At 39.2% G+C, this 15319-nt stretch overlaps 1 protein-coding gene across 12 annotated transcripts in view; it reads left to right on the top strand.

Annotated features, from left to right (window-relative positions):
- PPIP5K2 (diphosphoinositol pentakisphosphate kinase 2) overlaps positions 1 to 15319 on the top strand; it is a 90381-nt gene that overhangs the window by 582 nt on the left and 74480 nt on the right. For 11 of the 12 annotated variants that reach the window (XM_054032167.1, XM_054032170.1, XM_054032175.1 and 8 more), the window contains exons 2-4: positions 6397 to 6478; positions 11254 to 11645; positions 14419 to 14614. In XM_054032167.1, coding sequence (XP_053888142.1) covers positions 11502 to 11645; positions 14419 to 14614 — 340 coding nt within the window. In that variant the 5' untranslated portion in view covers positions 6397 to 6478; positions 11254 to 11501. The remainder of the gene's footprint in view (positions 1 to 6396; positions 6479 to 11253; positions 11646 to 14418; positions 14615 to 15319) is intronic. The other variant, XM_054032168.1, reaches the window with a different exon arrangement.

Genomic DNA, 15319 nt, shown 5'->3' with positions numbered 1-15319 from the left:
TGCCCAGAGTCCCTGGGCTGCTCGCCCTCCCTCCCCACGTGCGGCCACCCTTCGCGTGTGTAGCTTGAACAGTCACCGTGGTGAAAGGCAGCACTGGGGCTGCTTCCTAGGGACCAAACGCTGATCTTAACCAGGGAACTAGAGATTACTTCTGGAGGACAAAACTAACTCTTTCCTGTCACCAAACTCCCCTGAAACTGTAACCGCGTGTTTGAGGTGGATGACACTGGGCTTTGTTCCATAAACATGAGCAGTCACAAAATGTCACACTCCTTATTCCTTTATTGTAGAGTCAGCCTGAGGACAGTGGAATGATAATACACTAGGGTGATGCACAGATTTACAAACTGAAACCCTCTTTTTTTCTACAGGGAAAAAACAACTTTAAAGGCTGTTGCATGAATGTGCTTACAAAATCTTAGTTGAACTTATAAGAAATAAAATTAGACTAATAAAGATTCTTGGGCCACCAGGTGATTTTCTCCAACTATGCAATCAGATAAGTTGGATGCAATCCTAATGTGTTATTGCAAAGAAGCTGGATTTCCATTTGCTTTTCAGAACGCTTCAGCATTTCCCAAACACATGGTGTCCATTATCTAGCAAATTAAACATATTTCCTTTAAAACATGGTAGGCATAATCGTTAGGTTTGATATCCAGCTCTCAGCTGCTTTGTGGTCAGCTGATTCCAGCTATGTCTATGCTACAGAGTCACAGCCATGGCACCGCAGTTGTACCACTGTAGTGTAGACACTCCTACGTTGCCAGAAGGGGTTTTTCCATTGATGTAGATAATCCACCTCTCCGACAGACAGTAGCGATGTCAACAGAAGAAGTCTTCTGTTGACCTGGCTGCATCCAAGGTGGGGGTTAGGTTGTCCTAAATTTTTGTCCTGTGAGACTGTTTTTCCAGCCCTGAGTGATGTAGCTTGGTTAACTTAAGTTTTAGGTGTAGACCAGACCTCAGAGAGAAATATCCATGGAACTTTCATCTTTGCTGCATCGGAGAGGTGCTCAAAGATCTCTGTCCAGGTTTTGCAGCAACCAGCTGAACCCCGTTTCAGAACAGTATTGTATAAATGAATTTATATGGCACTGTACTGACATCAGTTTGCAATGTGATATGGCAACAAACAGGCCAATGCACCTTTTGGATGTGTACAGAGAAACATGGAGTAAAGAGGAAATGATAGTCTTGGGTGTAATCATACCTCCTAGTACTTTGACTTTGGGGCACCATATTACTAAAAAGGTGCTCACAAAGAGGAACAGATTTAGAGAAAATCAATGAAAGATATTGGGATTATAGAGATTGATTTGAGGAAAGAATAAATGAGCCAAGCATGGCTTGGATAATAGCTTAGGAGTCATTGAGTATTAAGGTTTTGAAGGATGTAAAAACAAAAGATGGAGAAGAACTATTTATAGTAATACAAGATGGGGTATATTTCTGTGTGGGGACAAAATTAAGGGGAAATCTAGCATAAATGTTAGGGAAAACTTTGACCTTTCTCAAACTGTGAAATTGTTTACTAAGGGAAGTAATGAAAGCCCTGAAAACTAGGCTGGACAACACAATAGAAAATGTATTAGGGCTGTCAAGCAATTTAAAAAAATAATCTTGATTAATTGGGTGGTTAAAAAAATTAATCACATGATTAATCGTACTGTTAATAATAGAATACTGTTTACTTAAATATTTTTGGATGTTTTCTACATTTTCAAATATATTGATTTCAGTTACAACACAAATACAAACTGTACAGTGCTCACTTTATATTTATTTTTATTACAAGTATTTGCACTGTAAAAAACAAAAGAAATAGTATTTTTCAGTTCACCTCATACAAGTACTGCAATGCAATCTCTTTATCATGAAAGTTGAGCTTACAAATGTAGAATTATGTAAAAAAAAAAAAAACCTGCATTCAAAAACAAAACAATCTAAAACTTTAGAGCCTACAAGTCCACTCAGTCCTACTTCTTGTTCAGCCAGTCACTTAGACAAACAAGTTTGTTTACATTTGAATGAGATAATGCTGCTTGTTTACAATGTCACCTGAGAGTTAGAACAGACATTCACATGGCACTGTTGTAGCCGGCGTTGCAAGTTATTTACATGTGCTAAAGATTCATGTCCCTTCATCTTCATCCACCATTCCAGAGGACATGAGTCCATGCTGGTGACGGGTTCTGCTCAATAATGATCCAAAGCAGTGCACACTGACGCATGTTCACTTTCATCATCTGAGTCAGATGCCACCAGCAAAAGGTTGATTTTCTTTTTTGATGGTTCAGGTTCTGTAGTTTCCACATTGGAGTATTGCTCTTTTAAGACTTCTGAAAGCATGCTCTACACCTCATCCCTCTCAGATTTTGGAAGGCACTTCAGATTCTTAAACCTTCAGTCGAGGGATGTAGCTATCTTTAGAAACCTCACGTTGGTACCTTCTTTGCATTTTGTGAAATCGGCAGTGAAAGTGTTCTTAAAATGAATAACATGCTGGGTCATCATCCGAGACTGCTATAATATGAAATACATGGCAGAATGTGGGTAAAACAGAGCAGAAGACATACTATTCTCCCTCAAGGAGTTCAGTGAAAATGTAATTAACACATAATTTTTTTAAGCAGTGTCATCAGCATGGAATGGTAGCCAAAGAATGAAGGGGCATACAAATGTTTAGCATATAAATACCTTGCAGTGCCAGCCAGAAAAGTGCCATGCGAATGCATGTTCTCACTTTCAGGTGACATTATAAATAAGAAGCAGTCATCAGTATTTCCCGTAAATGTAAACAAATTTGTTTGTCTTAGTAGTTGGCTGAACAAGAAGTAGGACTGTGTGGACTTGTAGGCTGTAAAGTTTTACATTGTTTTGTTTTTTGAGTGCAGTTATGTAACAAAAAAATCTACATTTGTAAGTTGCATTTTCATGATAAAGAGATTGCATTATGGTACTTTTAAGAGGTGAATTGAAAAATACTGTTTCTTTTGTTTTTTTCACAGTGCAAATATTTGTAATAAAAATAATCAAATAAAGTGAGCACTATACACTTTGTATTCTGTATTGTAATTGAAATCAATATATTTGAAAATGTAGAAAAACATCCAAAAATAGTTAATAAATTTCAATTGGTATTCTATTTAACAGTGCGATTAAAACTACAATTTAATCGTGATTAATTTTTTTAAGTTAATCACATGAGTTAATTGCAATTAATCGACAGCCCTAAAATATATTAGCAGGAAGATGGGGCTGGATGATGTTATACTTTTTTTCCATGTTGATGATGATTGCTGAAACATGTGAGGCATAGAATGGTCTGGTTTTTATATTTAATTTAGGGAATGGGAATATTAGGGGACAGTAAAATTTATTTCCATAGTTTCTTGGCTTCAAATATGAGGATGTCTTTTTACAATGTTTTGATGCTTTAAAAATGTACACGTATTTTTCTTAAATCTATTTCACCAAGGTGTGTCATGGGTGAGTGTGGATATGTGAAAGAGATCTTGGGATAACAGAAACATCTCTGGCTTAATGTTTCCCCCTATCTTAAAAGGGGATCTGATGAATATTGCACTGTACCTCTTGATTAAAGGGGGAAAGCAGCTCCACAAACTAGTAGGGCTTGGCAGATTTGGTATATTGGTGTCTCTTGTTTCCATACAGTTCAGTTATGCCTGTCATGCCCTGGAAAGACAAATATTTGTTATATGAATGTTACAGGTGGCACCCCTTGGGGTGCCATCTGGAACTGGAGAACCACTGAGCCCTCTGACCCACCAGCCTGGGCTCACTCTCTCACTGTGCTGCTGTGTCAAGCTGCAGACATGGTCCTGTGGTCTTACACTTCCACCAGCATACACATAGCTAAGGACACACCCAGCTGCAAGTTACATGCAGGCTCGCTGACCAGCCACTGCATGAGGACCAACAATAGAGAGGCTACAGCCAAAATAACCACCAGCTTCCCAGCTTAGGAACCCAGAGCAGTACCGTTTTGTCCTGGTCCAAACCACAACCAGTATCAATTTATTATCCAGTTGGCTCCCCCCCTCAATGTGGAGAGGAAATGCAACATCCTTTGACCCTTGAGCTATGATTTCCCATGCACTTCACTCCAACTCACTGGTTTAGATAAAGCAAAAATAAGTTTATTAATTACGAAACCGGTTTGTGGAAAAATACTGACATCCCAAGATGGAGTCCAGAGACATGTCATCTGGTCACATGCCTTTGCAGTGTAGGGTGACCAGATGTCCCAATTTTATAGGGACAGTCCTGATTTTTGGGTCTTTTTCTTATATAGGCTCCTATTACCCCCCACCCCGTCCCGATTTTTCACACTTGCTGTCTGGTCACCCTATTGCAGTGTTATAGCAGCCATTGCTTACAGGCTGGCCAAAATGTTCACAGGAAGGTTAAGTTCTTCCATGGTCCATTGTCTTTGCTGATGGGCCATCAGCACTGTCTGGCTTCTTCACTGTTGTACCAGAAAGGCTAATTGTGGGTGTTACCCAGAGTAAGCATGATTGAAATATAGATCATAGAATATCAGGGTTGGAAGGGACCTCAGGAGGTCATCTAGTCCAACCCCCTGCTTTAAAGCAGGACCAATCCCAAGAAAGATTTTTACCCCAGATCCCTAACTGGCCCCCTCAAGGATTGAACTCACAACCCTGGGTTTAGCAGGCCAATGCTCAAACCACTGAGCTATCCCTCCCCCCAATTTTCTATCACTTTTTTATAATAGTTATTGGACCTCATCTACTGGATTAAACTCATTTAATTCTTCTTTGTATGCTGTAGTAAATTTTACTAAGTTAACTAATTCTGTATTGAAAATTTCTTTTTCCCCCCCATCAAAACTGCATATCAGAAATTCCTAAAATAAGCCTGTATGGCTTGGGGGGTTAATAGTAGGATAGACATTTTTTAGTTCTTTTAAAAGATCCTGTCCATGTAATTAATGTCTGTCAGATGTTGGCCACATCTCAGGCACTATTTTAGTGTGTTAAACATTTTTGTAATGTTGTTATGGGAAGATTAATATCAAAGTGGAACAATAAGTATTTAATTACTTTAAATGGATCAGAGATCTTTAAACCTCAGATCTATTCTTAAAATTGTGGTAAACTAGTGAGGAATATACACCATCTTCGGTGTTTCTAATGTGTCTTATTACCATGTAAGATATATGGCACTGTACAACAAGTAACGCACTGAATGTGCCCTGGATGGTAATATTTTCATAACCATTTTTGTTCACTCTGTTTTGTGCCTCTTTCCATCTTGCCTGCCTTCCTTCCTCCCCTTGCAAATTTTCCTGATAGTGTTGGACTTGAGAAGATGTTTTTACTGGGGTTAGGCCTTATTAAAGATGTAATTCTTGCATTTCAACCTGAACATAGTTATAGTCTGACTTTGGTTTGATCCCCTGTAGTAAGAGGTTCCACATCTGCAATTCTGGCACTTAAAATAGTCCCTTAAACCTGAGAGCCTTATCCTGAGTCGTTCTAGTTGAAGTTTCCCTGTGGAGTATAGTCCTCCTGAGAACGAAGTCATGACTTTATCCAAGCTCTACATATTTTGCTGCTTGGCTCCCTCATTTGGCTCCACATCAGCAGCAACCTAACAAACCTTATCTTTAGTCTTTTGTTACATCATCAGCGATGGTGCAAAACTAGAATTTTTAGTCAAATAAAACTCCATTCATAGCAGTGGGAAAGAAATCATTGCATATGGCAGACAAGGAAAGTGAAGTGGTAAGGAGAAACATTTTATTTTCAGGCTTTTAAGAAGCTTTTGGAAACAAATGAGCTGAAGCAAACAATAATTGTCAGCCTCTTTCTGAATAGAGGAGTAAATAAAGTTCCAAAGGTAAAAAAACTTCTAGTTGTATAATACTGACTGCCTTTAAATGCTGACAAATGGCTCTTGAGTAATCAATAGCTGGGTTTGGTCAGGGTGTGTATCCTTGTTTTAACTGTGCTATCAATAAATTACTGCACTATGAATCTGATGTGCTCTGTACATGTGCTTTATGTGAAGCTGGCTTTTTTCAGATCACAGAACATATTTGACAGTAAGTGCCAAATATTTCTAACACTTGGTTCTTGATAATGGCATAGTTGTCCCAGTGAATAGTATGCATCTTGAATGCAGTTTTTGACAGCTTACTGAGGGTATCTAAATAACATGCTTGCCATCAATACTGTTTCTGTTGTTTTTCTCACCTGCATGGATAATTTAGGCTGGAATAACCTGAAAATAGCAACGGATGAATTTCACAGTCTTCAGAAGTTGGTTAGATCCCTTAATTGCTACATACTGTTGCACACTCTGCATTAGTTCCTGACCACTGAAGTTGTGTCTCTTTTTTTCAAGGAATTTGAATGGGAGAGAACTGAAGGAAACTCTTAGAAGTCTGACCATCTTTCCTATGATAAGAACTAAAACCAGATGATGGGTAATGCTTTTAAAAGCAAACTAAATCAAATTCCCCTAATTATTAAGGGTATATGAGTTTTGTAAAAGTCAGAAGTTTTAATTCCAAAATGTAAGTGAAATTACGTTCTGACAATAATGGAATAATTTTTGATTTAGGAAGTATTTGTGTAGGTAACATACTTAGACTAAGCACTGTTGGTAATTACTAGGAATATGATACAGCCCTCCATGAGAGAGAACAAAAGGATATATATACTGTAATTTTAATTTTTTTTAAAGTGATGGTTTAAACCCCCTAGAATGCAGTAGAGGTAATGTTATGTTACTTTCCTGTGTGTCCACCCCAGCAAAATTACTACCCCTATTTCAGCAACCAACAGTAATGTCACGGATGCAATCGTACTTATCTTTTCATATAAGACCTTATGTGTTAAGTTTAATCAGGATTTCATAAAAGCAGTAAAACCCAGAGCCCTTTCCACACTAGCACATACACCTTTACTACTATCGGTGCAGCTGCTTTGTTTCTGGCAGTTGCTGAAATACTAAGTTTTATGTAGGTGAATATGGTAAATCCCAAGTTGAATTCCTGTGGAGGTTTCTGGGAACAGGGAAAACTGCTGAAGGGAAGTAGATTTGAATCAGGGAAGATAAGGTTTTACATTGGCAAAGAATGCTCTTTGGATTATAATTCCTATTTTAGAGTACATTTGGAGAAGAGGGAGTTGGCATTGTATTCCAAAACTCCTATGGCGCTTCACTGAAGTAAAAAATTCACAAAGGTCTGATTTGGCTGTTTTATTGCTGAATGTTCAAAGGTCTATATTGCTGGAACACACATCCTTCGTTTGGGTAGGATTAAGTTTACATATATGTATTTTATACCTGTTTTTGATTTATTAGTTTGCTGGTACATGTTTAGGTGCAAAAAAGTTAAATAGTTTGGTATGCTACTACTATGCATGGTCGAGAAATGAACTATGGAGAGCATAAACAGGAAGTGCTGAGGCTTGTAACTTAATGCAGGAAGTATGAACATGATGTGCATTTTGTTGACATTCCCTTTAAAGGAATTTTACCATTGCTGGGTATCTCCTGAAAAACCACAATTTTTCACTAGTACAGCTATTTACAGATTAAACTGTAAAACAGAATACCTATTTGTCAGTCAAGGTATAAGGGGTACATACAGTCTAACTTGGTGCACCTTGAAAGCATACTATATTGAGGAACAGAGGGAGTTGTTGAAGATTCTTGAAGATCCACAGGAGATATCTCTTACCCTAAAGATCTATCTTGTTCCTCTCTGGATGAGGAGGTGACAGCTGCTCCAGTATCACCTCCCGATGACGTTGAGTTCTTTCAGGAGTTACTGGGAAGGATAGGGAGAGCAGATAAGTTGACACTCTTCATTCCAATCTGCCAGACAGATTGGCAATGCAAATAAATGGAGTCGTAGAAGCCTGTAAAATATCTATGGCAGACTTCAGCCTCTCTACTTCCAATGTGAAATGAGCAGAAGAAAAGATACCAAGTCACGCAAAAGATATTTCAGTAGTTCTACTTGCATCTGACTCCTAGCTCCCTACTGGTATCTGCACCACAGGAGAAATCCCAGCAGACAGGACCACCTAAAACCACGCTCCTGAGGACAAAGATCCCTAGAGATTTGACCTCTTAGGTAGAAGGACCTACACTCGGGCATCTCTTCAACTACAGCCAGCCAGCTGTCAAACCCTATTTTCTAAATATGATTGTTTAGCATGGGACAGACTATCACTGTTCATTGAGCTCCCCTAGGAAGCTAGGGCTGACCTGATAGCCATTGTTTAAAAGGAACAATTAGTAGCCAGAACTTGACTCCAAGTGGCCTGTTCCATGGCCATAGATATCACCATGAGAAGGGCATCCTTATTACACTCCTCAAGGATTCTCAGAAGTCCAAATGACTAAAGAAGATCTCCACTTCAAAAGTCTGGATCTGTTGAGCTCCTGCATGGATGAGTTCTTGCATATTGTTAATGACTCTAGAGTTGCTCTGATGTTATGCTTATAAGAAGCACACGGAAGGGGGTGGGATAGCTCAGTGGTTTGAGCATTGGCCTGCTAAACCCAGGGTTGTGAGTTCAGTCCTTGCAGGGGCTACTTAGGGTTCTGGGGCAAAAATCAGTACTTGGTCCTACTAGTGAAGGCAGGGGGTTGGACTCAATGACTTTTCAGGGTCCCTTCCAGTTCTATGAGATAGGTCTCTCCCTCTCTATAAAATATTTATATTTAATCTTTTTAAAGGGGATAAGGCAATAGGCCACGTTTATGAGAATACAATTTAAGCATTGAAATTAGCATATGCTTACACACACACCCACACCCCCCAACCAAAGGTTCTGCAGCTGGATCTTATAGTTACCAGTCCTAGGTGTTACTCGGTCAGGTCCAGTGGCCAGGAGGGAGGGGGAGCTGGGCTCTGTCAAACGTGGCCAGCACATCCCTCGGCCTGTGCCTATTCCCGCAGATCCCACTGGCCTGTAGCAGTTATCCGTGGCCAGTTGGCGCTGTGATCGGCTGAACCTGTGGACGCGGCTGGTAAACAAACTGGCCCGGCCCGCCAGGGTGCTTACCTGGTAGCCACATGCTAAAGGTGCTAATCCCTGGTTTAGCATTATTTAGTTACCGGGAGGATCCACAGCTGTTTCTTATTTGTCTCTTTGGCTCAACTCCTTATCTCGTCCTTGGGGTGTATGCCTTTGCTTTAGGGTGGTCAATCTGCGATCCGGGTGATTGATAATAAAGTTGGTGCCCCTTGACTACTCCACTCACTTCTTGATCATCCGGCCCAGTTATCCTTTCTCAGTTAATCACCATACATTCTTCACTCACACCAAACAGCAAGTAAGGCAATTATAGCCATAAAACTTCTATCCTTCTGAGAGCAAATGTTAACACAATCAGCAAAGAATAAACTCAGAATAATTTCTTCTTACTAATTCAAGGCTACAATTTCTTCTTACTAATTCAAAGCTAGCAAAATAATCAAAATGGAGTACAATTTTACTTTAGACAATTTCTTCCCATTAGGCTTTTGGCCTACACTGGGATCCCTGGATGTCTATACACCTGCTCCCAGGAGAAGACCTCTAAGATAACAGGGACAGTTCAGAAAGTTTCCTCCTATCAGCAGTAGTGCTTTATAGACTATTGCCACCTCCTCTTTGAACTCTTATCCAAGTGATCTCTTCACCATCTCACTCTTAAGTCTTCCTGGTGGCCATCACCTCAGCCAGGAGCATTAGTAAGATTCAGGCACTTATAGACACTTTCCTCGGGATAAGATGGTGTCTGGATGTTTGCTCCCCCCCTCCCCCCATTTAAACCATCAACCTCCTGTTTTCTTCTCCAAAGCACCCTGAAACTTGTGAGGAAGTACTTTATATGTTTTCAGAGTTTGTTTCTTTTTACTTAGACAGGACAAAGCCATTCAAGAAATCACCCTGTTTTTGGCATTGGGGAAGGGTGTGCAAGGTCAGGCCAACTCATCCCAGAGATTGTTCAATTCAGTGCATTACAATCTGTTACCAACTGGCAGATACGCCCTTTCCATCAGGAACTCAGGCCCATTCAACTAGAGCCGAGACTACCTCTTTAACATGCCTAAAATATTTGTGTATCTGAGATATGCAGAGCAGCCTTTTGGCACTCAGCCCACATCTTTATCAAAAATTATACCCTGGATTTGACGATGTGAGCGGTTCTTAGTTAGCTGTAGTTAAGACCGCCTAGTACTCACATCCTATTAATTTGGAACTGCTAGCTAGTCTCCATAAGAGGGATCCACACAAAACTCAGAGAAAGAACAGTTGCTTATCTTACAGTAATTGCGATTCTTTGTTTTGTCTGTGTGGATCCCAAAAGCTACAGATTACAACAGGGGATTGATCCTCAGGGCTCTTTGGTTCTATAGACAACTGTTTTGACCAAGTTACTTTGCTGTGCTTCAGATTTCTGCTTAAATGGGCATAATATAGCCTTCGTCATAAAATCATTGAGTCTTTATATTTATAAACCACTTTGATACTGAAATGAAAGTCATTGTAAATGTTTAACTTTGTATTATCTCTTTAGTGTAGAAGTAGCATTCATTTTGCAGTCTTTTTTTTTAAAATGGCCTGGAAAAAATCATGCTGTAAAGTAGAAATATAGTTGTTTCTCTGCTACTGCAGAATTTTATTTGAAGGTAGGTCTATTTGCAGTACTTAACTGGCTTTAAAATCTCTAATCATGGTGATTCCCTTCTTTAATTTTTGGCTAATATTATTGTCCAACACCTTTCTTTTTGCCTTTGTTAGTTTCATAATGTGATCAGAAAACTGTATAGTAAAAGGAGCTAAAGTCAAGAATGGGAGTTAAATTTCTGAACTTTTAAAGAGGATTTTATTCACTTCTCTGACAAAGGCAGAGGGAAAAAATATTTTCTGCTCTTCTTCATCTTTTTCAACCACCCTTCCTGATGGGAAAAAAAAATCTGCTTTTGACTATTATTTTCCTTTGTTTCATGATTGATGTCTAGTGGTGATTAAACTGTAAATCAGTCTCAGAAATAACCTTTTCCCCTTAACATATACACATTTATTTAAGGCTACTTTTAGTTTGTCTTGGAATTTTTAATTATTTTGGCACTTTTTCTTGACCAGTTATGTATTTTTTGTGCCAGGTGATAATAAATTTGAAAATTGTGATATAAAGAAATGGTTAGATGAAATGTAATGTTTTTCAGGAATTGTTCTTTCTTTTCTTTAGGATAAAAGATTGCCCTCTCAGAGAAACTTAACCTGTGGGGTTTTGTTTCTTTTGGAGCAACAACTCAATGAACTGATGATAGCAGTTAAAGTGCATTTGGCAGCTGACTTTGTCACAGTAACAAGTGACTGCAAGAAGTGACAAACTGCAAAGGATTTCTATGTTCCCTGGCTACTGAGAATATGCACAGTATCTCAGATATTGGAGTGGCTGCAGTTTCAACATAGAACAGTTTACTGCTTGTAAAGATGTCGGTTAGCGCAACAGAAAGTGACCCTCCTAGATTCTTTGTGGGTGGTGAAGATGGAGATGAATTATTGGATTCATCCAGATCTGCCAACTTCGATCATTTCTATGACCATGCAGAGGAGGAGGATGAAGAGTATGATTCTGTAAGTACTGTAGGAAAGTATCTTTTTAAAGGTATAGTTAATGGCATAACTTACTTTAAAATATTAAAGGCTGAGAAATATTCTCAGAATTTACAGGTTCTGTGATTATAATATGCATTAGGAGTTTGATTCTGTTAGTTGCTGAGCGCATTAGACTCAACCCAGCAAAATATTTGAGCACATGTTTAACTTAAATAATGAGTAGTCTACTAAATTCAAAGTTAAGCATGTGCTTTAGTGCTTTGGTCGATTGGAGCCAGGCAGCTCAGAATCTTGCAGGACTGAGTCCTTTGTGCAACATGTAGAAATAAAGGCATCAATAAAAATAACTTTATGGCAGGGGTGGGCACACGTTTTGGGCCGAGGGCCACATCTGGGTGGGGAAATTGTATGCAGGGCCGGGGTGGGGGTTGGGGTGTGGGAGGGAGTGCGGGGTGTGGGAGGAGATGCGGTGTGCAGGAAGGGGCTCAGGGCAAGGGATTGGGGCAGAGGAGGGGTGCAGGGTGTATGAAGGGGCTCAGGGAAGGGGGTTGGGGTGCAGGAGGGGTGTGGGGTGCAGCAGGTGGCTCAGGGCAGGGTGTTGGGGTGCACAGGGGTGCAGGGTGCAGCAGGGAGCTCAAGGTAGGGGGTTGGAGGTGCAGAGTGTACGAGGGGGCTCAGGGCAGGGAGTCGGGGTGCAGGAGTGGTGCGAGGTGCAGGCAGGGGGCTTAGAGCAGGGAGTTGGGGGGTGGGAAGCAGGAGGGGTTCAGGTTCCAGCCCGGCGCTGCTTACCTAAAGCGGCTTTGGGATGGCAGCGGTTCCCCATTCCCGGCCAATGGGAGCTGTGGAGGGCGGTGCCTGGAGGCAAGGGCAATGCACGGAGCCCCTTGCCCCCCTGCCCGGGGGCCGCAGGGATGTGGTGCCGGCCACTTCTGAGAGTGGCGTGGGGCCCACGGCACCACGGGGGGCAATCCCACGGGCCGGATCCAAAGCCCTGAGGGGCCAAACTCCTGTCTTAGAATAAGTATATCTACTAGCATATTTGTAGCTACTTTCTCTTGCTGCTACAGGACTCTTCTTTATACAAGTACTACTCAGATTACTTTAAAAAGATGGGGTCTTAATGACTGTTGTTGGTGAGTCAAGATATGAACCCAGAGAAAAAAATATATTTATAAAAATTATTCAATTTAGAAAATCACTGATTAAGGTTCTCGCTTCAGCTTTAATATGAAATCATGTTATCTGAAGAAAGTCACATACTAATAACTTCTAAAAAAAATTCTGAACATTTTTTTTCCTTGTGTTGCTTCAGAGTTCACATATGTGCAATTTTCCAGTGCTACAAGTTTCAGTCAGTAAGCAAGTACTTAGCCTCTGAAATTTTGCAATTTAATTTACATTATACTGTACTTACTTCTGAAGCAGTGATCTAAAATTGATATTTGGGTGATTGCATGGTCACTCATGATTATCATGGTAGGGTAGTGGATGGAAAATAAGTATGATTTTTTTCATTCCCTTAATTACTCCTCATTTTCCAGTAATTGACTGCCACCTTTCCACTCTCTAGTTATTTCTTACACTGTTCTCTAGAAATACACCAGGAAGTAGGGTTTGTTTGTTTTTTTAAATTTATTTATTTATTTAAAGTATACCACAGATGGTCTTTCAGAAGGTTCTGAGCTTGGAGTTACAGTTGGTATATTTGCTATCATCTTAGCTTGACTGGTATTGCAGTTCTTGCTTTGCAGTCTATCTAAATCATTATGCTATAATATAACTCTTTTAAAAATTACAGTTCTTATCTCAGCCTTTGCTTCAAAATAATACTAGAAGATGCATAACTTCTGACTTCTCCAGGAAGTGGTCACTAGACTACATTTTCATTGATTGTGAGCATGTTTGCTTATAAGCTAAGCGCAATAAACTCTTAATGCATCATAAGGCTGCACAGTTAAAATCAATTAGGAAATGCAAACTAAGCATCCAATAGCATTTGATAATTTGGACTGTATTGGCTTTTGATATATTTGTGGTATACATTAAGAAAAAGTTGTGCACTACACATTAAAATAAATCCACTTAAAATCGTCACATTTTCTTATCTCTAAAAAATTTGCTTTCCTCCAACACCAAAAATTTGCTGTTTGAAAGATCCACTCAAAAAAGGAGAAACCAATATAAAGAGAATGTGAAACTGGCTATACAGGAAGTGTTGTGAAATGCACAAAGTAAACAGAAAAACTAGAGAGAGATTTTTCGCTAATCTGTTACAATAATCCTACTTTACTTGTAACAATAGTGTGTAATAAAATAAAAGGAGGTTTGGGGCTTCTAGGTATGTCTAAATTATTTACATTAATTTCCAAGGGAATCTTCTGCATAATCTCATTCGGTTTTGACATTCACAGCTCAGTTTTTGATTCTCTCAAATTTGTGCCTGAGAAAAGCACCCATACCAATATTCATAAGTGTGCATTAGTGCATCAGAACTGGTAAAGAATTATTGCAATGCTAGTACTGCTGACAGTTTGTCAGGTCATTCTTCATGTGGCAAAAGTAAGGCAAATTGTCAAACACTGTTTTTTGTGAACATCTAATAAATATTTCAAATTGCTAGATGATAATTTAAAAGTAATATCTACAAATGTTGGATTGGAATATAATGTTCCTGTTCATTGGCTAGTAAAGCACTTATTGTACGCTGGGAATACTTAATCACTCTCCTTACCACCACATACAAACAAAACCCAACACCACTAACTCTTATTAACTTTATTTTTTGTGTTAGCCACCAGAAAGGCTGATTGTGGTTGGTATATGTTCCATGGCAAAGAAATCCAAGTCCAAACCAATGAACGAAATTCTGGAACGCCTATCCATGTTTAAGTACATCACAGTGGTAATATTTGAAGAGGATGTCATTTTGAATGAACCTGTAGAAAACTGGCCTTTATGTGACTGTCTCATTTCTTTTCATTCTAAAGGTAAAGCTTTTCAAGTAGTAGCATGAACCTCTCACTTTTAAACTTCATTTTGCCTTTTTTTTTTTTATTCTTTTAATTGAATATTTAGCCGAATTACAAGTTAGCAGTTTCTAGGGGCTTTTTGTTTTGGGTATTTGAAAAAAAATTAACATCACAATTATAATATTTGAAACCCAGCTTTTAGTATTTCAGCTATTCCAGCGTTAAAATATTATGGTATTAAATATTTGGGATCATCTCATCTGCTGTGGCATTTGAAATCTAATTGCTGACCAGGCAAATAACATTTACTTATGAAGCTATCAAATATACTTGTTCACCTCATCCCAGTAAGCACAGGACCATTCTCACTTAAAGAAACACTTTTGTACATCTCTTGAGGAATCTTGCTCTATAAGAAACAATGTTCATTCTGGATAGTCACATCCCCTCTACCTCTCTCCTCTGTACACTGGCAAAATACTAAAGTATTCAGTGTCTAGAGATGTAGCACACAGTTTTCTAATGGTTGGAACAAAAGGGCAAGAAGCCAGAGGAAAAGTGTTTTCTAGTAATCTAACTTGATTTACTGGGTTACTAGGCTACTCTGACTTTTGTGCATAGGTCAATTCAGCTATAGATCACACTGATTAAAACAAAAATAAAAAAAAACTCTACTCATTCAGGTCATTTGTATAATATTGAAATTGAAGGGTTTTTTTACCC

This window comes from Malaclemys terrapin, chromosome 6 (assembly GCF_027887155.1).
Source record: "Malaclemys terrapin pileata isolate rMalTer1 chromosome 6, rMalTer1.hap1, whole genome shotgun sequence".
Taxonomy (NCBI): Eukaryota; Metazoa; Chordata; order Testudines; family Emydidae; genus Malaclemys; species Malaclemys terrapin.
This window is presented reverse-complemented; position numbering and strand designations above follow the sequence as displayed.